The sequence below is a fragment of the Monodelphis domestica genome, chromosome 1 (genome assembly GCF_027887165.1).
Source record: "Monodelphis domestica isolate mMonDom1 chromosome 1, mMonDom1.pri, whole genome shotgun sequence".
NCBI classification, from domain to species: Eukaryota; Metazoa; Chordata; class Mammalia; order Didelphimorphia; family Didelphidae; genus Monodelphis; species Monodelphis domestica.
This window is the reverse complement of record NC_077227.1, coordinates 407,365,078-407,390,626: the sequence shown is the minus strand read 5'-3', so window position 1 is coordinate 407,390,626 and position 25,549 is coordinate 407,365,078. Positions and strand designations below refer to the sequence as shown.

General features: G+C 40.6%; 1 protein-coding gene across 4 annotated transcripts in view; it reads right to left on the bottom strand.

The window, feature by feature from the left end:
* Positions 1-8,209: 8,209 nt before the first annotated feature.
* Positions 8,210-25,549, bottom strand: part of SUN5 (Sad1 and UNC84 domain containing 5) — a 37,054-nt gene continuing 19,714 nt past the window's right edge. For all 4 annotated transcript variants that reach the window (XM_056811941.1, XM_056811940.1, XM_016428537.2 and 1 more), the window contains 5 exons: positions 22,034-22,112; positions 16,781-16,896; positions 13,726-13,893; positions 11,347-11,433; positions 8,210-8,393 (listed from right to left, as the gene is read on the bottom strand). In XM_056811941.1, the coding sequence (XP_056667919.1) occupies positions 8,253-8,393; positions 11,347-11,433; positions 13,726-13,893; positions 16,781-16,896; positions 22,034-22,112 (591 nt within the window). In that variant the 3' untranslated portion in view covers positions 8,210-8,252. The remainder of the gene's footprint in view (positions 8,394-11,346; positions 11,434-13,725; positions 13,894-16,780; positions 16,897-22,033; positions 22,113-25,549) is intronic.

Genomic DNA, 25,549 nt, shown 5'->3' with positions numbered 1-25,549 from the left:
ATGTTAGAGCTGGAAGGGACTGGCTAGCACAAAGACCCAGAGAGGGGTTTGTAACTTGCCCCAAATGGCACTGGTTGGCCTGTGCTCAGTGATACAGATGAGTCACTGACAGTGCCTCCAGATGGTAGGCCCTTTAGAAAGGTTTGTTGAAGATGAGACGAAAGCCCATGTTTTGTGTTTCCTAATTTAAAACTCTTTCCGCTATGCTAAGATACATCTTATTAAAGAAAAATATTTATTTTTTTATTCTCAATTTAATGAACACCAAAACCAGATAATTTCCACTTACAAAGCAGAACAGAAAAAGGATTATATGTGAGATCACAAATCTTTGTTATATATAGCTTGTTTTTGAGAAAATATATAATAGAATCCTAGAGATTCAACCAAAAAGCTAATAGAAATAATCAACAACTTTAGCAAAGTTGCAGGATACAAAATAAACCCACATAAGTCATCAGCATTTCTATATAATTCCAACACAGCTCAGCAGCAAGAACTAGAAAGAGAAATCCCATTCAAAATTACCTTAGACAAAATAAAATACTTAGGAATCTATCTCCCGAGACAAACACAGGAACTATATGAACACAAATACAAAACACTTTCCACACAACTAAAACTAGACTTGAACAATTGGAAGAACATTAACTGCTCATGGGTAGGACGAGCCAATATAATAAAAATGACTATCCTACCCAAACTCATCTATCTATTTAGTGCCATACCCATGGAACTTCCAAAAATTTTTTTTTACTAATTTAGAAAAAACCATAACAAAGTTCATTTGGAAGAAGAAAAGATCAAGGATATCCAGGGAAATAATGAAAAAAATACAAAGGAAGGGGGGCTTGCAGTCCCAGATCTCAGACTATATTATAAAGCAGCGGGTCATCAAAACAATTTGGTACTGTCTAAGAGACAGAAAGGAAGATCAGTGGAATAGACTGGGGGCAAGCGACCTCAGCAAGATAGTATATGACAAACCCAAAGATCCCAGCTTTTGGGACAAAAATCCACTATTTCATAAAAACTGCTGGGAAAATTGGAGGACAGTGTGGGAAAGCTTAAGTTTAGATCAACACCTCACACCCTACACCAAGATAAATTCAAAATGGGTGAATGACTTGAACATAAAGAAGGAAACTATAAGAAAATTAGGCGAACATAGAATAGCATACATGTCAGACCTTTGGGAAGGGAAAGACTTCAAAACCAAGCAAGAATTAGAAAGAGTTACAAAATGCAAAATAAATAATCTGGAATACATCAAATTAAAAAGTTTTTGTACAAACAAAACCAATGTAACCAAAATCAGAAGGGTAGCAACAAATTGGGAAACAATCTTCATAAAAACCTCTGACAAAGGTTTAATTACTCAAATTTACAAAGAACTAAATCAATTGTACAAAAAATCAAGCCATTCTCCAATTGATAAATGGGTAAGGGACATGAACAGGCAGTTCTCAGATAAAGAAATCAAAACTATTAATAAGCACATGAAAAAGTGCTCTACATCCCTTATAATCAGAGAAATGCAAATCAAAACAACTCTGAGGTATCACCTCACACCTAGCAGATTGGCTAACATGACAGCTATGGAAAGAAATGAATGCTGGAGGGGATGCAGAAAAGTAGGGACACTAATTCATTGCTGGTGGAGTTGTGAATTGATCCAACCATTCTGGAGGGCAATTTGGAACTATTCCCAAAGGGCGATAAAAGACTGCCTGCCCTTTGATCCAGCTATAGCACTGCTGGGTTTGCACCCCAAAGAGATAATAAGGAAAAAAACTTGTACAAGAATATTCATAGCTGCACTCTTTGTGATGGCCAAAAATTGGAAAACGAGGGGATGCCCTTCAATTGGGGAGTGGCTGAGCAAATTGTGGTATATGTTGGTGATGGAATACTATTGTGCTAAAAGGAATAATAAAGTAGAGGAATTCCATGGAGACTGGAACAACTTCCAGGAAGTGATGCAGAGCAAAAGGAGCAGAACCAGGAAAACATTGTACACAGAGACTGATACATTGTGGTACAATCGAAGGTAATGGACTTCTCCATTGGTGTCAATGCAGTGTCCCTGAACAATCTGCAGGGATCTAAAAAATACTATCCACAAGCAGAGGATAAACTGTGGGAGTAAAAACACCGATGAAAAGCAACTGCTTGACTACAGGGGTTGAGGAGATATGACTGAGGAGAGACTCTAAATGAACAATCTAATGCAAATACCAACAACATGGAAATGGGTTCGAGTCAAGAACACATGTGATACCCAGTGGAATCATGCGTCAGCTATGGGAGAGGGAAAGGTGGTGGGAGAGGGGGCGGGGAGGAAAAGAAAATGATCTTTGTTTCCAGTGAATAATGTTTGGAAATGACCAAATAAAATAATGTTTAAAATTAAAAAAAAGAAAATATATAATAAATTCAAGTTATCTTTAAAAAAAAAAAACCAACCACCAAAACATCTCTTACCTCCCATCTTAGAATTGATTGTATTAGTTCCAAGGTAGAAGAGCAGTAAAGACTAGGCAGCAGGGGCTAGGTAACTTGCCCAGGGTCTCACAGCTAGGGAATGTCCAAGCCTAAATCCAGGACCTTCCATCTCCAGGTGAAGTTACTTTCCAAGATTTCCTGCTTGTTTCCTTCTGAATTTCCCTTTTTCTTTTGTGCATTTAAAAAATGCTTCAATGCTCTTTTTTTTTTGTTTCTCTCTCTCTCCTCATGTTAATGATCTCCTCCCTCCCAACCCACTCTGGAAATGAAAAAAATCTCAGCATAATTCTCGTAATAAATAAGCTTAGTCAAGCAAGAAGTAATACATCTATTTTCCATGTCTCAAAATGTATTTAGCTTTCTTATCTTTATTCAGAAAATGGGAAGCATCATCCATCCTTTGCAGTCATGGTATCTCTTAAATTGCCCCTTTCCCTCCTCAGCTGGAACCTTGAATTCTTTCCCTTTTAGTGGGAGGTCATTGGGTACTCCCTGTTTGGGCCACACATTGGGTTCTGAGTGCAGATTTCCTGGAATTCTTGATCTTTTAATTGAGGCTTATCAGTCAGTCAATAGCATTCATTAGACCCCTACTCTGTTCTAGGAAAAGAGTGCTAAATGCCGGGAATACAAAGAAAGGGGAACCCCACCTCTCTGCAACCTCTCTGGGTTCAAGGGTCTAATGCAGTCAAGAAAGATTTCATGGAGGTGGTAGTATGGCCTGGGGCTTTGAAGTATGGGTAATTTTTTGCCATTGGGAAAGGAGGTATGAGTCTGAGGGCAAGGACCAGGTTTTCTCCTGCCTTTTTCATCGGGCTGGGCATATCCAGGCTAACTGAAAGAAGAGGACAAGTTGGAGCCACCCTCTGGCATTGGGATCATATTAGAGAGGATTAATGGAGGTTAAGAAATCAACAAATACTACGTTCCTAGTGGACACAAAATACTGCTCAGCTCTTTTGCAGATAAGGGCCCTGCCTTCATAGATCTTAGAGTTTTGTCTAGGGATATAGTATTCAAACACATAATAATCATATACTATGATACATAACTATGTAACATAGAGAAGTGAGATTTGAGAGAGGAAGTTATTTCTAGGCTTGGGAAAGGGAAGGATAGGCTTCCTGGAGGTGGTGACATTTGCATTGGGCTTTAAAGGACAGATAGGCAAAAGATGGGCAAGAGGATATTCTGGACAGAAGATATATTCAGAGGGTAGACTAGTTTCATTGAACAGTCTAGTTTCTTTGGAATGTGGAGTGTGGATAAATCTGGAAAGGTTATTGAAGGCCTTGAATGCCTGGCAAAGGAAAAACTTTTAACTGTTCAGTGGGCAATAGAGAATCATTGAAAGTTTTGAGTAGAGTAGCAAAATCACCAGATCTATTCATAAGAAAGCACCACATGCAGGATGGATTGAAAGATTGGAAGAGGGATGAGAATGGAGGTGGGAAGAAGTCTAGGCTTTAAGTCCAGTCTCCCTTCTCTCCTACCCATCTTTCACTTAGGCTGTCAAATCAATATTCCTAAAAGCACAGGTCTGACCAGATACATGCATGCTCAAGAAGCTTTTCTTTGGCCTCTACAATAAAATACACAATTTTTTGTTATAAAGCCCCTTACAATTTAGCATCAGCCTATCTTTTAAGTTTTATTGTTCATTGCTCTCCTTTATATATTTTAGATTCTAGCCCAAGTGGACTGATTTCTATCTGAAATCTGCCTTTTGTGCTGTGTGAGGAATGCTTTTTCCTCCTGAATTCCACCTTTGTAGAATCCCTAAGCTAATTTCAAAGTTTAACTCATGTTGATACAGGAAGCCTGTCCTGATCCTCCCAACTGCTGGCACTTTCTCCCAAGTAATATTTATTCTTAATATTCTATGTGCATGTTACCTCTCCCCTAGACCTGTTCTCCTGCTAATAGAATTTAAGTTCATTGAGGACAGGAGCTGTTCATTTTTGCCTTTGTATCCCAAGTGCCTAGTACAGGGCCTGTTACATAGAGAGCACTTATAAATGCTTGTTGTTTTTTTTTAAACCCTTACCTTCCATCTTGGAGTCAATACTGTTACAATAGGCTATAATAGGGTAATAGTATAGACTTTCTAGCCCAGACAAGGGTAGCTTGAGTTTTCCTTTCCATCAATGGAGAATGATAGGAGGTGGGGAAGACAGAGAGGTGGAAGAAGAGTACAAACATAAAATGGAAAGACTTGCCATCCTGTAGTTAGTTGGTTTGAGAGGATTCTCAGAGTAGTTTCAACTTTCACTGCTATTAAGTCACCATCTTGGCTCCACTCTCCATCCTGGGATTAGACCAGAGTGTCCCAATACTATTTTTTTTTTAATATATTTTATTTGATCATTTCCAAGCATTATTCGTTAAAGACATAGATCATTTTCTTTTCCTCCCCCCCACCCCCCATAGCCGACGCGTAAGTCCACTGGGCATTAGATGTTTTCTTGATTTGAACCCATTGCTTTGTTGATAGTATTTGCATTAGAGTGTTCATTTAAAGTCTATCCTCTGTCATGTCCCCTCAACCTCTGTATTCAGGCAGTTGCTTTTTCTCGGTGTTTCCACTCCCATAGTTTATCCTTTGCTTATGAATGGTGTTTTTTTTCTCCTGGATCCCTGAAAGTTGTTCAGGGACATTACACCGCCCCTAATGGAGGAGTCCATTACGTTCGATTATACCACAGTGTATTAGTCTCTGTGTACAATGTTCTCCTGGTTCTGCTCCTCTCGCTCTGCATCACTTCCTGGAGGTTGTTCCAGTCTCCATGGAACTTCTCCACTTTATTATTCCTTTGAGCACAATAGTATTCCATCACCAACATATACCACAGTTTGTTCAGCCATTCCCCAATTGATGGGCATCCCCTCGTGTGTCCCAATACTATTGCTTGGAATAGTCCAAGAAACTTGCCAACTTTCTGTCTCAATCTCAAAAACTAAGTTCTTGCCTACTTCATTTGGCAGTTACTCATGGCTCTCTACCACTCAAACCAAGTATGAATTAATTGATCTTTCCAAATCAATGGCTCCTCTGGGGCAAAGAATTCCAGATGTTTCCTCCCTGACAAATGAAGGAGAATGTCTATTTCTTGGCCCAGTGACTTGAAGTTTCTGTTCCATATGGATCACCATGAAAGACCAGCTGTTTAGCTCTGATTCTGATAACACCACTGACTTAGTGAGTAGTTATGGATCCTAGAGACTTTTCTTTTGTAGTCATAACCCAATGCTCCTGAGGCTATATTCTCCATAACCAGAAAAATTCCATCCTTAATCAGAACCTGCACTCTGATCCCAAACATTGAACCCTGATCCTGAATTAAGTTCTGATTCTGATCATAGAGCTAAGACCCAAACTGTAGGATTTTAATAATAATCAAAAGATAAGGAAAAGAAAAAGGTTCTTTCAGTCAAGTGTGCAGAACAAAGAGAGCCAGAGACTCACACCTACAGCACTTTACCAAAAGCACAAGTTCCCAAAAAAGAGCACCAAAGTGTGGGTCTTAGCCGAATTCATCTCCCAAGCCTCCTTGTGTAAAATGAGGACATAACTTAAAAGGATGCTAGGAATGTAGTTTAGGTGTGGCAAATTTTCCACCTGTACATTCCCCCATGATCCTTTGGGAGACTAGTCTCCCCAGTGGATCATTTTAAAGATAATTAACTAAGGTACATACAATTTTACACAGGGAAAATACAACAATTTGAGGATAAGGAAACAAAAGGGAATCAAGAACAAAACCAATTGGGACAATCCCCTTTGGTACAACAAAGTACATATAAACAAATGCATTTAATTCCCCCCCCCCCCCCCCAAAGTTCAGGTCTGAACATTCAGTTTTGCTCAGGAACTCCTGGAGCAGCATACAGTCTTCGCGGGCATCTCCATGGCATCTTCTCCAGGGAATTCAGTCTCTGGATTCTGAGAGGCAGTGAATTTCTTACCCTTAAAATTTTTTCTTTTCTCAAAAGGAACTTAAAACTTTTCACTACAAAACAAAAACACATTCCCCACTGGGGAGGATATCAACACATTCCTCCCCTGAGGAAGATACAGGAATACATATAGGAATCACACAGGGATATATGGTCAAGTCATAAGGCATATAAATCAATTATCAAAAACATAAAAGAATCCAAAGAAATTAAATAATTATCTCTATGTGAAAAATTCCAGGAAGAAGGAAAAAACCACAAATCATAATAGGTTCTTGTAGCGATCCATGTCCTATGGAACCTTCAACGACAATCACTCAATAACCCAATTTAGCAGTCTGGACTATAGTAAGTTGTCACATCATGAAAGAAAATAGAAAAAACAAAACAAAACTCTAGCGCTAACCTCTGATGGCTTGTAAATACATGTTGTAAGTCTCAAGAGAAAATGAGGTGAGAGAAGATTGATAATTGTGTAGTCCATCTCCACTACTAAAAACAACAACAGCAACAACAAAACAACTCAAATATCAACAATAGATGGTGACTTTGGAACATTCTCTTGGTAGAGAAAGGTGATGCACCTACTATCTGGATGAATGGCAGTCTAAAATCTGTGGGAGCTTATGGCCCACAGGGAAGTTGTTTTTGTTCTGAGAACACTGAGATAGGTTTGGGGGCTGGAGCCAGTGAGGGGATTATTTTCTATAGTTGAATGTCCACAGGTGAGACTGGTACATTTAACTGGTATATTAACGAACACTCCTAATACCCTGGCAGCCCTTCTTCTGAGAAGCTGAGTGATGGCCAAGGTCAACATTCTCTTAGCCCCCTACCTCAGAAAGGTTATTCTTTGGCTCTGAGACTGAGGGGGCCCTTACCCCAAACCTCCTGCTAAGGCCATTTATGGTTAGTGTGGGAGCTAGTGACTTTGAGCTAGCCTCTAATGTCTCTTGGGAAATGGTAGTCCAGGACCCTACGAATTCCTATTGAGCATTCCAAACTTTAGTTCATTGTAGATCATTTGCTAGCATTGTGTGTATGTGTGTGTGTGTGTGAAGTCTATATTTCTATAAAATGTTGAGCATCTGGATTATGTTCCTTTGTGACTGTTGGTTTTGTTCTTACACTCCTTCTTTACTCTTTGAGCATCTTGAGGAACTTTCATATTCAGAATAATAAGTTTACATTTCTCTGTTTTCTTCACGTTTATAAAGCCCTCTCCTTACAATAACTGTGGAGCAAGTGGTATTTTAAAGCTGAGAAAATTGTGGGCCAGAAAGTTTAAGAAACTTAAGTATACAACTAGAAAATGGGCTTATCCCAGAACTTTCCAACAGGGTGGGGAATCAGATTTGTGATTTCATTAATGTAAGGAAACTTTTGATAAGGAAATGTCTTCTAACAATGAAGGCTGTGTTTCTGCAATTTCTAGTCTTAGAGAGTTTCCTAGAGAATTGAGAGTTTAAGTGACTTGCCCAAGGTTATGTCACCCAGTATGTATTAGAGATAGGGCTTGAAATCAGGTCTTCCAACTCCTACTTGGGGCTCTGCTTCACCTTATGTTGATATGACTGTTGTGGTGATGTGATCCCTTGGATTTATTGGGATATCCTCCTTCCCTAATACTGACTGGACCATGAGGCAAGGAGGTCTAAGGACTCAAAATTTGCTCCTCTTTTCCTCTGAGAGAGGGCAGGTTCCTCTCCTCTCTCCACCTTGACACAGGAAGAAAATAAGAGATGAATATAGTGGAGAAACAAACTTTAATTTCTCTGTGAAGGTAGGGGCTAGCCTTGTGGATAGTGGTCATGCGCCGGCCGACTTATCGTGCCATGAGCTCGAACTCGGTATAGGCAGGTGAAATGAGGGTTTCCCCAATTGGTGAGTATCTTCAGTTTGATGTAGTTGAAGGATTTGCAGAGCGAATTCTGGAAACAGACACACATGGGTAGTGCACAAGGCTTGACCTTATCCTTCTATCCTCCTTCTGGGGGTCACTGCACTTTCTATACCTCCCACCCTTCTTTGTTTCCCCTGTCCTGACTCAAGTTTGGTGAATCCTAGAGTTAGAAGGGATTAAGGCTCAAAGGCTGTTGGAGCTGGAAGGACTCTTGAAAATCACTTTGTTGTAGCATTCTCAGATTTAGAATTTGAAGAGGATAGGGCAGGTCATCTAATCTAGCCCCTTCACTTAAAAGAAAGGGAAACTGAGGCCCAGAGAGATTAAGGAAGTTACATAAGGCCTCATAACTAGGATGTGGCAGAAATGATATTTGAATTCAAGCCTTCTTCTAATGCCTCTGTCTAACATTCTTTCCATTACCTTTCCTTCATTTTGTAGTTGAGGAAACCAATACTTAGAGTTGAGAAGAACTTTCTCAAGTTCAAGGTTATTCTACCACTAAATAATTCTGATGGGATTCAAACCCAGGTCTTCCTGAATTGGAAAGTAGGACCCAGGCCTTCTGGAGGGCAGAGCTTTCATTAGCTTCCTTTCAGTCATTTGTGGGTCTGGGGGTAGGGTAAGAAGGGACTAGATAATGACAATCTACTGATCATCCTGAAATCTCACCTCACATGGTAATGACTATTTCTGCCCTCAAATGGTTTAGCAGAAGGGCCAAATGCTGAATAGGCCAAGAAGCAGGTTGAGCTTTGGCCTTGGTGCTTACGTGTCCTGTCCCTGTTTAATAAATGGCTAGCATTTATATGGTCCTTTAAGGTTTGCAGAGTGCTTTATATAATCTTATTTGATCCTTAAAACAAACCTATGAAGTCAGTAGGTGTTCTTATTGTCCTCATCTTTGGGGTTGAGGCAAAATTACTTGCCATGGGGCATAAATATCTGAAGTAGGATTCACATTTTCTAACTGTAAGTCCTGTACTCTTATCCACTGCACTACCCATTAAAAAAAACAAAACACAACAAACAGCACTATTCCTTTTGTAAGTCTAATCCCCAAGTCTCCGATCTTTTTTTCTGTCCTTCTTACAGTGAGCTATCTTTTTTTTTTTTTGCAGACACTGGAGATTCCTTGAACCTAAGCTGTCAATAAGTCAGAAAAGCCAAGAGTGGGTGCAAAATAGTTACGAAGTTAGTCTTGGACTAGTTTCCTTACTCTCTCCATTTTTTCATTTAGTTCTCCTGAGCCTGATTTATTTGTATTTTCCAATAGGTTTCACCCAGTGCAGTGCAGGGATGAGAACCTGGCTATGGAGGCAGGTTACTGGGTTTCTAGTACGGATATAACATGTGGTGATTTTCTTTTCCTGCTTCTTGCAAAATCTTTTCTGGGGTCAACCCTGGCTGTACTGTAGATTGGAAATCCTTGGAATCAGGTAGTGTGGGTTCTAATCTCTATTCTGGCATTTGTTCCTAAATCATGTAATGCTTTGAATCTCTATTTCCTTGTTGTAACATGGAAGAAGTAATGCTTATCTCCTTGTCTCAGAAATACTGTGAGGAGATAGCTTTGCAATGTTTACAAACCCCTAAAAATCTGGGTTGTTCTTCCTTCACAGCCTTTCCCTTCTTGAATCTTCCTCTCAACTGTTGCTCCAGTCCAGTCTATGCTTCTTGAATTTTTTGCTGTCCTCTGGACAAAGAAAATAAACTACACGATTGCTCTCAATAGCCTTTTGGAGAAATTGAAGGAACATTTCTATTCTTATCCTTGTTTATACAAATCATACTTTAGACACAGGATCTTCTGTATGCCGTGAACATATCTGAGGATGAGCGTATAATTTCCCAGTATGTAAAGTACAAGGCCAGGGGCCTGATGTGAATTTCTATGCTGCCTTGAGGACAGATGAAACTGAAGTTTGTACTGTCACTATTTGTGTGATTGTTGGCAAGTTGCTTTGCTTTTCTGAGCCTCAGTTTCCTCATCTGTAAAACCAGAGGTTATACTAGATAACCACATTGTTCTCTTGCTTGGCTGTGTATGAGGGGCTCAGTCCTTGGGCCTTGGGGATGGCTGAAGAGCACCTGAGAGGGACATAGTGCCCTGAGAGAGTCTGACCCCTCAACCCTGTCCCATGAAATGAGCCTAATGACAGCCAGTATTCCTAGTGTCTTGTCTCTGCCTAGGCTGTATCCGGAGGATAAAAACACTCTGGGATGTGAACCAGGAACTCTGGTTCTACCTTTGCTAATTATGCTGCGTGGCCTTGGACAAATGACTTTCCTACTATGAGACTTAGTTTCTTATTTCTGCCATAGCTGATCTCTCTCTTTCTCTGTCTCTCTGTCTCTATCTCTCTGTCTCTCTCTGTCTCTGTCTCTGTCTCTCTCTTCCTCCTTTCCTTTCAAAGGTTTAAACATTTTGATGATTCTAAGATCTTACTTGACCAGATTATTAGGTCAGATAGCTGTTATTCTGAAACCAGATTGGGAAGCAGGTCATGGTGGGCCTTTAGACATTAATTTTGTCCTCAGTGTAAAAGTTAAATGGACCAATAGTAGACAGAAAAAGGGAAGAGAATGTAGGATAACAGCATGAATTGGAGCCCTATGCCTCTTATAGCTGAGTCTCTGGGGATGGAGGGTAGGAAGGGCCTTTGAAAAGTTGTGCTTGGGTAGGTGCATAGATCCTGGGCCTCTGGGTCTAGATAACACAAGTCCTAGCCAACTTATCCTCTCTCTTGGATAATGGATAGTGGGCTCTGAATCTAAGCATTTCAGCCTATATATATGATAACTTTAGAAGGCTTGGTAAAAGTCCCCAAGAGTTGGTCTCCTTGGCTTCTAGTTAATTCCTTATTTCAAGAAAGCTTTGTGATTTAGTATCTAAAAGAACTGACTAAAATTTGCTCTTGAATCCCTCTCCCTGCACCCAGCACCTGCAGACACTTCCCACCCAATGGCCCTCCTTATACCTGGAGTGGAAACATCTGAATGGAGTTTTCAGGTTGAAACAAAAAAGCCCCCAGGAATGTCTCTTCTTTGATTTTATCGTTGATGCCCTTTGGAGGTAAGGAGGACAGGGTGAGAAGCAGGACAACAGAAAGATGGGGACATGAGCTTGAGAGTCTGCAACCTTAGGGGAGCTAGAGAGAACCAGGATGTCTTGGGCATACCCAGGTGGTATTGGCATGGTATAGATTGTATCCTGATCTCTTCCATAGAATCTCAGAACTGGACAGGACCTCAGAAACCAATTATTCCACCCATCTGACTATGCATTCCTAGATAAGTGGTAAGCTAGCTTCTGCTTGAAGGTCTCCTGTGATGAGGAACTCATTGCCCCTCAATCCAGCTGTACACATTCCCCTTTTAGCTGGTATAAACTGTTAGGAACCTTTTCCTCACCTTGAACTGAAATGGGCCTCTCAGTACCTTCTACCCTCTGGGACAAGATAGAACAATTCTAATCCTTTTACACAAGGGCAAGCTTTTGTGTACCTGAAGATAGCTATTGTGTCCTTCCTCTGCTGCCCCCAAATCTTCTTTGGATCAAGCATCCTTAGTTCCTCCTGGAGATCTTAGTACGGTCTAGTCTCCAGGCTTCTTACCATCCTGGTCATCTTCCTCTGGATATGCTGCAGTTGGCCAATGATCCTTTGCTCCCCAGAACTAATATCTTATTATAGAGTTGGGGTGCAGGACTGCCCCCATCTTACTCTGGACCCTAGGCTTCCTTTAATTCAGTCTAACATGGCATTAATGCCAATGCACATTAACAATTTTGTTTGCTTGGCACAGTGCTCCTTCCTACTGGGTTTATACTTCCCCCAAAATCTCTTCTAATACTCTGGGTCAAAGGTCAAGAGTAACCCTGACCTTAAAAAACATTTCTTCATATCTGTAATAGTGCTTTACAGTCTACAAAGTATTTCTCCCCATCCATCATTTTATTTGATCCTCATTGTATCATCCCTGTAAGACAGGTATGGTTTATTATCTGTATATTAAGTTTATAATATATATTATTGTAATTAATAATAATAATCATTATTATTATAGGATTAGAAAGGGAAATGACTTTTCCAAAGTCACAAAGCTAGGAAATGTCAGGTCCCGAGGGTTTGAATTCAGTTCCCCAGCTCATGGTTCAGTTCTCTTTGAACCTCACCACACTGCTGTGAGTAGTACCATGGACCTTTGCTTATTCTATCGAGGGATGCATTGCTATGGACATTGGAGGAATGAGGCTGTTTAGCCAGGAGAGGAAGCCAAGGTCTGATCTAATGTCTGGCTTCAAGTACACAAAAATCCTTTGAAACCCAATATTTGGAGAGGGGACTTAGGCTACAGTCATCTGTAGCCCCAGCCCTACCATGGGCTTGTTGTATCATCTAGGGATGGTCATTATCTCTCCTGGGCTTGTTTCTCTTTCTGTAAGATGAAGCACTTGGCTTAGATGCTGAGGTTCTCTCTGACTCTGATGTTCTGTGTTCTAAATGCTAAAAGGGTATTGTTTTACACATGAGGATCAGTGTCAAATGCTAAGAAGTCTGGGAAGTAGAAATAGAATTTTTATCTCAGAGAATGAGTCAGTAGATAGTGCCTATCAGTGTCACAGGTCATGGGCAGCCTACCAGCAAGAGGTGTTATAAAAAACTGGAGCTAGGTTGGTACACATGGCTTTCACTGAATGTTCCCGGTCTGTTCTGCACCTTGGGGATTATGACTTCCCATCTTCCTCTGTGAGAAGGGAGCAGCAGTGTTCTGAGCCCCTGGGCATATGCCTTGTGGTCAGGCCTCCTAGAGTTGGGGCAGCATGGAATAAATAGGCAGTTGTCTAGGTAGTGTCATGTGACAGCCTCTAGGAAGGACTCCCATCTAAATGAATAAATCTCCTTCACTGCTTTTTCCCAAGAGCAGAAATTCCATCTCTTTGGGTTAAAGATTGCTCTGAACTTGAAGTTCCTTTACAAATGTAAATATTCCTGAAAGAAGTTGCCCAGTAAGTTCCTACACTTCAGTTGGAGCAATTTATCAGATCCCTTTTATCTGTGACAAGAAAGACTGAGTAACCCAAGAACAATGGGGGAAGTAGGTGCTTGAACAGGGGCAAATGGCCCAGAAATGGGAGGTGAGAAATGCCAAAGACAAACTGTTATCTTCACTCTTCTTCCAAGGATGAGTCTACTGTGTCTGAGTGAGGGGTCCCACCCTTCCAACTTCTCACTGATATTTGCTTTATCATAGTCAAGAGTTTCTGGGCAGGCATGAGACCCAAGAGGACTTCCAGAGCTGGCCTTTCCCTGTCTTTTCCTCAGTTACAACCCTTCCCCTGCCCTTGTCTCACTCACATATACGACAAAGTCCTTGGGGGCTGTGTCCAAGGAGCCTGACAGGGAAATCGTTTTCGGGATGTGCTGAATTGTAACATTGGTGAGGAAGATCTTTCTGGCCAGGCGGATGACGACTTGCCCGCGGTCTCCACTGAACGCCCAGCAGTTGCCAGGAGTCATGTTGGGCTGGAAGAACAGGTGTGTGAACATTTGGTCAGGTTCTCTCACCCTGGCTTCTCCCTAGTGGGATCTGCCCAACTTCTGAACCCCCAGAGCTGGGGCTCCGGCTACCTTGACACAGGTTGGAGAAGGAAGGAGCATGAAGCCAGAACTGGGAATGGCTGTCTATCTCCTGACATCACTGACAGCGAACCTAGTAGTCATGAACCAGAATATTAGAGCAGGGTAGGGGCAGAATGTTGTGCTAAAAGAGGAAAGCTTCAAGAGGACAGTCTTAGACAAACCACTTCAGAGTAATCCCTCTGATCTGCGATGGCTCCCCAGCTTGAAACTTCTACCATATCTACTTGGTACAATTTTTGAGCTTGAGGGACCCTTAGAGGCTTTCTAGGGGTAGATCATGTTTTCTTTTAAACCCTTACTTTCTCTCTTAAAGGCAATACTGTATATTGGTTCTAAGGCAGAAGAGCAGGAAGGGCTAGGCAATAGGGGTTAAGTGACTTGCCCAGGGTCACACAGCTAGGAAGTGTCTGAGGTCAAATTTGAACCCAGGACCTCCCACCTCTAGGCCTGGTTCTCAATCCATGAACTAAGCAGCTCTCTTTTCATGAGGCTAAATTGCCTTTAGGTTGAATTTTTTGCCCCTCTCTACCCCTTTGAGGTCTTCAATGATTTCATGTCCATTTGGCTTCTTTTCTCAGCGAAAGGACAGCCCAGTGAAGGAGAGGTGGGAAGTTAGACTGCTCTCTCACAGTGGCTAGCACAGGGCACATGGTAGGTATATAAGTGAGGAGGGTTGAGGTAAAAGTACCTTACCCTTAGGACATCTACAATCTCACTAGACAACATACACTATCTATACCAGTCAATCAGTATTAGGCATAGAGAGACCGCTCTGCTGAACACTGTCCTGGGCACTTGCTGAAGGCATAAAGCTGAACACAGTGGAACAGATAGGAAGCTAGAGGCAGCCAGGATGTAGTAGAAAGGATTAGGGATAGGAGATCTGGATTTTAGTCCTTGCTTTGTCAGTGACTCTCAGTATGACCTTGTGCAAGTAACTTCTCTCTGGACCTTAGTTCCGTCCTCTGTCAAATGAAGAGGCTATATTAGATAATTTCCAAGGGCAAACACAGTTCTAGAATCTCATGTTTTTAAGGAAATGCCAAAGGTGTTGCTAAAGGTGATACAAGAGGTACACATTATAATGGACTTCTCTACTAGTAGCAATGCAATCCAGGCCAATTCTGAGGAACTTATGAGAAAGAACATTATCCACATTCAGAGAAAGAACTGTGGGAGCAGAAACACAGAAGAAAAACAACTGCTTCATCACATGTGTCGATGGGGATATGACTGGGGATGTAGACTTTAAATGATCACCCTAGTGCAAATATCAATAATATGGAAACAGATCTTGTTCAGTGATACATGTAAAACTCAGTGGAATTGCACATTGGCTATGGGAGGGGGGTGGGAGGAGGGGAGGGAAAGATAATCATATAACTGTGGAAAAAAAAGAGGTACACATTAACAGAGTTCAAGATATGCCCTGAAGAACAGATATTAGTTATTATTTTTGTTATATCCATGTAATACAACTATTAATTAATAATAATATATTAACATAATCATGGATGGAGATTTAATAAGAGGTGATTTTTGAGTTCTCCCTTGTCCCTAGGAAACTAGAATGAGATTTTGGGGATAATTCTCTGGTGAAGGAAGTAAAATAGAAAACCTAGTTTCTGTTGTCTCCTAGACAACAGTTTTCTCCTAGTTTTCTAGAAAGTCATGTACCAGATATTGGGGAGAATCAGGACTACTTTGTCAATTTTGATATAACTAACTGTTCTCTTGGTTTTAGAATAACAGATAAAGAAATAAATACATTGGATCTACTGAGGCAGGAAGGGAACTGGGGTCATTGTTTATTTTTGGAGAGTGCCCACTGTTTCTACACCATGATAAGCCAAGTGCACAGCTAGCATACTCAAGCAGAGAGGTGATGCAACCACTGCTGGTGACTTGAGATGGGCTCCTGCACAATTCTGCAGAGACAGGTATTTGGGTGAAAGGAGAGAAGAAAGGGGCAGGGAGAACTCATGTTGCTCTCAGGGCCCCTAAAATTCCATCTCTTGCTTATGTTGGTATGTTTTATTGGGGTGTGACATTGGGTCCAGAGAGGAGAAAAGGAAGGTGTATTTTACTCTGAGTTTCTTATATTTCTGTAACTATACGTCCTAGGGTCTGGACATAGTTAACACCACTTAAGGCATTGATCTAAAATAGGAATTCTTAACTATTTGTATGTGTGTATTTGTCCCAGATTCCTTTAGCAATATGGTCAACCCTATGGATCTCTTAAAAGAATACTATATATATTTTTCATTTTTTACAAAAAAATTCTTGGCTTCCATATTAGAATAAAATATTGTGTATTACTTCCAAAGAAAAAGCAGTTAGGGCTAGGCAAATGGGGGTTAAGTGACTTTCCCAGAAGCACACAGCTAGGAAGTGTATGAAGTCAGATTTGAATTTAGGACCTCCTGTAAGCCTGGCTCTTAATCCATTGAGCCTCCTAGATGTCCCGAAGTGATGTTTTCTATTATTTTTTTGTAATGTTTTTTAAATGCATAAAACAAAATACACCAATTATATTGAAACACAGTTATAAAAAATAAAACTAAGTTCACAGAACCCCAGGTTAAGAATCCCAATCTAAAATGATTTATGTTTTCCCTCCATGGGGGCTGCATGCCTGGTAAGGACTATCTGAGGCCACTCTCTCTCAGGCTCAGGAGGGCCTAGGAATAGGACAATAGGGTCAAAGAGTCTATATCATAACTGTTGGATGAAGCCACAATGGAAATCCAAGGAGTTCTAGTCCTACCTCCAGGATGACTTCAGGGGAGTGTGCATAGTTCCATAGTCGGAACCAGCTCCAATAGGATCTAGCTTTGTCATAACTGTAGGTAGCAGATGTGCGGTCAAAGTCAATGGTCCCTCCTAGAAACCAAATACAAACAATAACACCCATTTATATAAAACTTTTTGCTTGTTAAAACATTATTTTTCTTTTCTTTCTTTTTTTTAAACCTTATTTTCCATCTTAGAATCAATACTATATATCAGTTCCAAGGCAGAAGAATGGTAAGGGATAGGCAATGGAGGTTAAGTGACTTGCCCAGGGTTATGTGGCTAGGAAAACATTTTTCTAAGAACTGTGTGATATAAGTAGTGAGAATCAGTCAGTAAGCATTTATTAAGTATCTATTATGGACTAAGTGTTGGGGATACAAAGAAAAACATAAGATATTCTCTGCCCTGGAAGAGATAACAAATAAGATTATTATTATTATTTTTTTCTTAGTAACAACTCTAAGAAGTGCAAGGGCTAAGCAAATGGGGTTAAGACTTCCACAGGGTAACATAGCTAGGAAATGTCTGAAGTTACATTTGAATCCAGGTCCTCCTGACTCCAGGTCTAGCTTTTCATCTACTACTGTACTACCTAGCAGTTCCTTTTTAAGGTTTACAAAATACTTTCTAAGCAGTGTTAATATGTCCCCTAATAAGATTATTATTATTAAGATTATGATTAGTGAGAGTGTTGTTACCCTTATAGTTAAGGAAACTGGTTAAGAGAGGTTATGATTTGCCCAGTATCACCAGATGCCACTAAGTGTAAAATCTGGTACTCAAACCCAGATCTTCTGACTCTAAAAATCACTAAATCATATAGCTTCTCAAGAGTAAGTAGGACCTGTCTGTGCCAAGAGTTGAACTCCTTCCTGCTTGTGGCTCCTTCTTTGAGACAGGAGCTATCTCCAGCTTTACTTGTAGGTCCAAGGCCACTACATGTATTAATTAATACATTTATTATTTATGCTAAATTAAAATGATCAAGTCATCTCCAGGAAATGTAAAGAAATGCGGGCTCTGAGAAAGACGGAGATAGGCATAATTCTAGGCCCATTGGAGATTTTCCATTTCTCATTCACTTGGTTAATCTTTCTTGGTCACTATGTAATCTTGTCTGTTTCCTTATCTCTCTGGTCTAGAGCTTTTATCTATTGTTAAATAAGGAGGGCAGGGCTGAGTGGTCTCCAGTTTCTTCAAGCATGAACATTTAGTATTCTTCGTGTGTAAGGGGAGTGATTCTGCCTTGTCATTTCATCTTGTGGGAACTTGAGGGCCCTTGGAGTTTCCATAGAGAATAGAATTTCCAAGATGTTAGGAAGGGACATTTCCCCAATTCTCTCTAGGCTAGGGAAACTGTGCTGCCCTGGTTGGGCTTAGAGTAGGAAGTTCCTGAAAGACTAGTGGGAAATCTGAGATTTATACACTGAAATATGGGAGAGTTAGGTGGCACAGTGGACAGGCGTGGAGTCAGGAAGACTCATTTTCTTAAATTCAAATCTGACCTCAGACACAAGCTGTGTTACCCTGAGCAAATCATTTTACCCTATTTGCCTCAGTTTCCTCATCCATAAAATGAACTAGAGAAGCCATTCCAGCATCTTTTCCAAGAAAACATCAAATGGGGTCCCAAAGAGTCAGACACTAAATGACACTGAAATGATTAAACAAAAATCCTGAAATATAGAATTTGCTTCTTCTTATCCTTTTTCTCCCCTTAAGACTTGGGGATCACAATATGGGGAAATGGATTTCCCATTTCATACCAATGGGTGCTACCATTCATTACTCATACGAGCAGTGAGCAGTACTATTGAATGGGCCTGAGGAGAGACAAGAGATTAGAGCCCAGTAGAAAGAAGAATGATGCAATCCAAGGAAGTAGACAGGGTCAGACTTGCAACAAGTAGACAAAGCTTTGTGAAAATACAGGGAGCTGCTTGGCATAGCTAATGGTTAACATAAAAGACAACAAACAGCTGAATTGTGGGCAGTTGCTAAAAAGAGTAAAAATGTTTAAGGAATGACTGGGTGTGCCAAAGGCAGTCAAACCCAAAAATATCCAACTAAGTTTTTTTTTTTTTAGATGTCCAAACATCTTGTCCTTTATGGGTTATGGAAACAAAGCAAAAGACCCTCACTGGCCCATGCAAAACAAGCTAAGAAATGAATCTGAGGAGAACAGTTTTCTCTGGGAAAGATGAAAGATTAGAGAAATAGAAATGAGAGTGGCTGGATACAAGAACTCTTTCTGTAGAGCAGAGCTGAAGAAGCAGAACTATTTTGTGCTCCATTTGTGGTTGGGAAGACCACGTGAGTGATGGATACACACAGAAGATGAGTGCAGAGTGGCTGAGTCAGAGGCCTGTGGTCCTTCCTACTTGAAATTAAAGAATTTCAAGCAGAAAGGATGATGAAGATAAAAAATGTGAAGTGTGGATGCATGCTGAATGGGGGATCCCATGTGATGATCATTGTATTTCAGTTATCCTCTGAGAAAGTGCTGAGGAAAACATAGTCTTTGAAAGAATGGAAGAATAACAAAACTTTCCACATTTGACACACATCAGAGGAAGTCTCCTGTGTCTAAGGAAGTTGATGTCAGGAGAAAGGTGTGCATCTGGGCAACATGGCTCTGGTGGGTTCAGAAAATTTTTGGAATTTCAGCAACAATCAGAACCAGTTCCAGCCTATTCAAGATATTAGTCAAGAGTTACTCAAGGAAATATTGCCTTTGACAGGAATCAGAAAGTCTAGAATTATATCATCTTGCCAAGGAGATTTGTAGCTTTTTTTCCCATGTATCCTCTTTTTTTAATTAATAGAATTTATCCACGTGCCCCAGGCCCCTCCCCACCCATTAAAAAAGGCATCATCTGAAAGGCAGACATGTACATATGAATTATGTCTTTCAGCAGCTTGTCTTTTAATCATACACTGAAGGACATTCTGAGAACACTGAGGCATGATTAGAAATCTCAGGGTAATCAATGTATATCCTTTCTAATGCACATGAACAATTCTATTAGGAATGATGCCACAGGTTTTATGCTACTTTTGTGGTGTTTGGGCAAGAGGCACACCCACCTATTGACTTGTGATTTTGAACCTTAGAAGATAGAGAGGTTCTAAAGACTTGTAACATTTGTTGTACATTTGTTGGCTGAAAGACAGGTTGAAAGAGGCCTATCAACTAGCCATGACTTTAGCTTGGAAGAACTCTGGCAGAAATAAATAATGGTATGAGTCTTGAGTTCATTGTTAAGATCTTTAGCAAGGTGATAGAGTCTTTTTGAAAAACTGGCATTCAGGGAATACACAGAATCAGGAGAGCTGCCCCAGGGAAAACCCCTCCATACCAAGTAATTGAGGGACTGGGCAACTTCCTTATCTACAAAATAGTCCAGAGAGTTGTAGGAACCCTAGAAAAATAATTCGTCACAATTACCTTTGGCCTATAGGATAGTTAATAGGAAACTTTCTGGTAAGAAAAAAATATGATAGACAGTCAACTAAGTGGATTCTGAGAAGGAGCAGAAACCCATAAGTTATAGATGGACTAGTTGAGGCCCGTGAGTTTTCCTAGGTTAAAAACCCACTCTGACTAAAAGTCCTTGACTTTGTTTAGATTTGAAGGGGAATTTAGTTCACCCAGGAGTGGAAGTTAAACCCCTGGACAATTTTTTCTCTATTTAATGCTTTATATGTAGAGATAGATCCCTAGGTACAGAGAGAATACATAATAATGATGATGACTTTAGTTACCATTTATATAGCACACTCTATGTTCCAGACACTGTGCTAAGTACTTTACAAATATCTCATTTGATCCTTGTAACAATCCTGGAAGGTAGGTGATGGTATTATCCATAATGTTTGAGAATGATAACTAACCTGAGCCATTCATGAGTTCAGTGTGGGAAATACAGGTTAGGACTTATGGAGAGAATGAAGATAAGGGAGAAAGGAGGAAAATGATTTTGGAGGTTAAGTTGCTGGAGAAGAGGGGAGTAGATAGGATCAAAGGTGCATATAAAAGGGTGAGAAGGTCATTTCTTTTTTAGAGACAAGGGTAAAAGAAGAGAGAATGAGAGATGTCAAAGGGCTTTGAGATATAGAAGAAGGAAGAAGGAACATTGCAAATAGCTCTTGTTTTCTCAATAGAGGTTGAACTCCTCAGCAATGAGGGTTGGGGGATTACTTTGTGTATCAGACAGGCTTGAGGAGAGAAGAGGTTTGGAACTACCACCATAGGGAGTAGGACAGGCAATGTTGTGGTGGGGAGCACTGCATTAAGGACCTAGCTGAGAAGAAATGACACACATTGGTAATGGAACCAGAGCTAGCCATCATCTTTGCATAACTTCTCCCAATAACTTCTCCCAGTTCTGTTCAACAGTCCATCCCTCTCCAGTGAGGGGGATACCCACTATTTATCAAATTAGTTCATTTCCTTTATAAATAGCTTTGCTTGGGAGTAGAGTTTCCCGACATTAAGCCCAACTTACTTCTCTACAACCACCAATCACTTTTTCTGGTTATTAAATTTTTGCTGCCTGTCCTCAGTCAGCTGAAGTAGGATCAAAGGTAGAAGTCAGGGAGATAAGTTTGTAGGTTTTGACTCAACATCTGTTATCTGATAAATGGAGTGACTACCTTTATTTGATAAAACTTCCCTACAATTGTAATTGTCCAGAAATAGAATGTACTGAAGGAAGAGAGGAATTGGGAAGTTTCCATCTTTCCATTGCTCATCAAGAAAAGATGACATCCAGATAAAGAACTGATAAATAGAAACAATCAAGGCATAATTTTATATATACATATATTTGTCAAATTATGCCTTAATTAGTGGGGTGAGGGGAGGGAGGGAGTGAGTTACCTGGGAATTTTAATGTAATGAACTAATAAATTAAAAAAAAGAAAAAAGGAGAAGAGGCTAGATGATGACTTGTCAGGAGTGTTGTAAAGGTGATTCATTAGGACAAAAGTGGGGTGGTCTTCATGACCTTGGAAGTCTCGTCTATATCTTGGACTAATTCTGTAGAATGATTAAATGCGTGGTAAATGTTATTAACTTGAAATATTCCAGAAAGGAGCAATTATCTTTAGCTAGGAGGATCAGGGAAAGCCTCAGAGGAGCTAGCTTACGAGCAGGGATTAGAAAAGAGGAAATATGATTTTTGGGAGTCCTTGCTAGTCTGAAGATATTGTGATCACATACCAATGGATTTCAAGGCAAAATCAGGCTTTTCAATGTAGTCTCCTTGTATCTTCTTCATTATGTTCTGTGCCACTAAGTCCTAAGGAGAAAGGAAATTCAAGATGTATATTTGGACAACTGGATTTGTATACATCTTTGAGCTAATTCCCAGGAGATGATGTTTAAATTCATTTGATGTGTCTATATATCCAACCTTTGTCACATATACACACTATCCTTCATCTGGAAAGGCAACAGCACTGAGACATCATTAAGAGGGCCTTTCCCCCCCAGCAGAACAGTGGGAAAAGGCTATGTTGAGCTACCTAAATTCTCTGCCTGTTCTCCCTTTTGACTTAGGAGAGTAGGGTTGGAGCTCAAGAAAAGACTAGTTTTGGGGACCACTTAGTGTAGTGGAAGGGATCCTATACTGGAAATCACGAGATCTGGGCTCAAGTATGAATTCTGCCACAAATAAGGTGTTTGACCTAGATTAATTCATTACCAAAGGGTTTCTTCCTCTGGGAAATGAGAGACTGGGACCGGTTAGCTCTAAGGTCACTTTTCTGATATTTTATGTTCCAAGTCCCTTGAGTGGCAATATTGAATATGGAAAGGAGACTGAATTGAGATCAGACCTGGGTTTGAAGCCATTTTATCATTAACTAGAAATGTAGAAAAACTATAAATGTAAAAAAAAGAAAAAAGAAAAAAGCCCAAGCCAATATAGTGGAATAATAATAATAATAAGTACAATGAATTTTCCATAAAAATTCCTCTAAAGTGATATAGAAAACACACTAGGCCAAAATCCTGACTGGGAAAGCCAAGAAAAAGTCACACTGAGTTATTTTTTTTTCCATTTCAGGATGGCATAGAGAACTAAATAGAGAGGTCTGTGGATACAGGGGAATGCCGGTTTGGCCAAGAGTGCATATCCTATGTAGCATTCCTGCATCCAGGAAATAAAAGAAGTCTGAGGTTGTGATTCAGACCATATGAGGTATTGTATTCAAATTTGGGCAGTGCATCCTCATGCAAAATGTGGGTGCAGATGACAACTGGCAGATTTGTTGCTTACTGCTGAATTCCATGTCACAGATCCTGGGTCACAGAAAACCTATATCCAGATGTGGTGTTCCAGAGTAGGTATTGTACTGAACAAGAGACATACTCAGAACTAAGCAGTAGCTGTGTAGCTTGGAATCTAGGTGTAGAGTGGTACCTTGGTTCCAGCTTCTAGTCTAGCCTGAAGCTTGCAGAGGAGTGACTAGGGTAGGAAGGAATCTCAGACCAAGAGGAGCCTGAAGTTTTATTGCTCAGAACCAGCAAAACTTTTCAGTTGACTTACAATAACTGAGTCAGACAACAGTCTACTGACACTCCAAAGAAGCCAAGTCCACAGGCTCATTTCTTAGATCCAGACCTATGCCAGGAACTTGCCAAGCTTAGTCAAGGGGAGCAGTGATCAGACTGATGCTTGCCTAGCTGTCCCTGAGATGCTAGAACAGTGATGGTGAACCTATGGCACCCGTGCCAAAAAGGGCACACAGAGTCCATAGGCACACCTGCTGTCACTGGCCAGAGTTCCTTCCCAGAAAGCCAGAGGGACTCAGGGCAGAAGTGTTCCCCTCTCCCTCTCCATGCGCCTGAGGACATTCCTCACTTTCCCCTCGACTCTGCCCTGCAACCAATAGGAGTGCTTCCTCCCTCCTCTGTACTGTGTATTGGTTCCAAAGCAAAGAATGTTAAGGGCTAGGCAATGGAGGTTAAGTGACTTGTCCAGGGTCGCACAGCTAGGAAGAGTCTGATGCCAGACTGGTTGGCTAGGCTTTCTATCCATTGAGCCAGCTAGCTGCCTCCACTACTTACATTACAATACTACAAGCATTTCCTTTTATCATTAGCATCATAGAGGGAGTTTAATTTAGAGAGAAAGCCTGAGAATGCTATGTCTTGATGGTTTTAAAAGAAAAATGGAAAGGTGGGGAAGGGAAATACATTGGGGGTGGTGATGGTGTTAACAGAGAAATTTAGGTAAAATTATCTTCATGATCAGTATATGAAAGTAGAAGCCTATAAAAAGAGGAGGTAGTGGGGACACTTGAAATTTACTCTCAGGAAAAATGGTCAAAAGTGGGGAGAATATACATATAGGCAATAGATATAGAAATACATTTCACTCAACAGAGAAATAGAGCAGGAAGGGGTGGAAAAAGGATAGTAGAGAATTAGAGAGAGGGTAGATTAAGGGAGGAGTTAGTACTAAGCACAATAAACTAAGAATATACAAAATATTTTATAGCTCTTTTTGCCATGGCAAAGAATTTGGAAGTAAGAGAATACCCATAAATTGAGAAATGACTGAACAAGTCACAGTATACAAATGTGATGAAATACTATTGTGCTGTGACCAGTGATGAAGAGGATGGTTTCATAATTGTGACAGTTTGTATGAACTGATACAAAGTCAAGTGAGCAGAACCAAGAGAACAATTTATGTAAAAACAACAATGTTCTAAAATCAAACAGCTTTGAAAAACTTAGGAACTCTAGTGTAATGAAACACCATGATTTCAGAGGATTAAACATGTTACCAATCTTGTAATAAAGAGGTGAAAAACTCAGAGGGCAAAATGATATATAATGGCTCACATGGACTTCATAATTTCTCCTATATAATTGTTGCCCTTTTGCAATGAAGAGACACCAGAAAAAATATATGTATTTTTTTTGGACATAGTCAATATGAGAATTTGTTTTGTTTGATTATATATGTTTGTAACAGGATTTTGTTTTTCTTTCCTTGTCAGTTGGGGAATCGGAGGAGATGGGAGAGAGAGAAGATAGATATTTTGGTGATTGAAAAATAAAATAAAAAAAACTGTAAGTATAGCCAGGTGGCTCAGTGGATAGAGAGCCAGCCCTGGAGCTAGGAGGTACTGGTTCAACTCTGGCCTCAGATACTTCCTAGCTCAGTGATGGCAAACCTTTTAGAGACAGAGTACCAGGTCCCGACCCCACACCACTCCCCAGACTAAGTGCCACGCACCCTTCCCCAGACCAAGTGTTGTGGTCCTCCCCCCACCTAGTTCTGGGCACAGCCTACCCTCCCTTACCCTACACAGGGGAGGGAGGAAGTTCTCCCATTGGATTGCTGGGTGGAGGGGCGGGTGAAGTAAGGAATGTCCTCATTAAGTATGGGGGGGCAAGCATTTTGCTCCCTTCCAGCTCTGCCACTTGTGAGTCACTTAATTTACCCCCTGTACACTCCCCTTGGCTTCTGGGAAGAGGGGCGGGCAATGTGAAAAAATGTTATCAGGCATGGTGGAGGGGGTAAGGAGCAGCTCCACCTGTGTTCCTCTGTCTTTCTAGTAATGAACTTCAGATGGGGGCAGGGCAGTTGTGTGCCCATAGAGTGCGTTCTGTGTGACATCTTTGGCAACTGTACCATAGGTTCACCATCAGTATCCTAGCTATATGACCTTATTGCTTTTCTGCCTTGGAACTGATACTTGTAGCAAATCTAAGATGGAA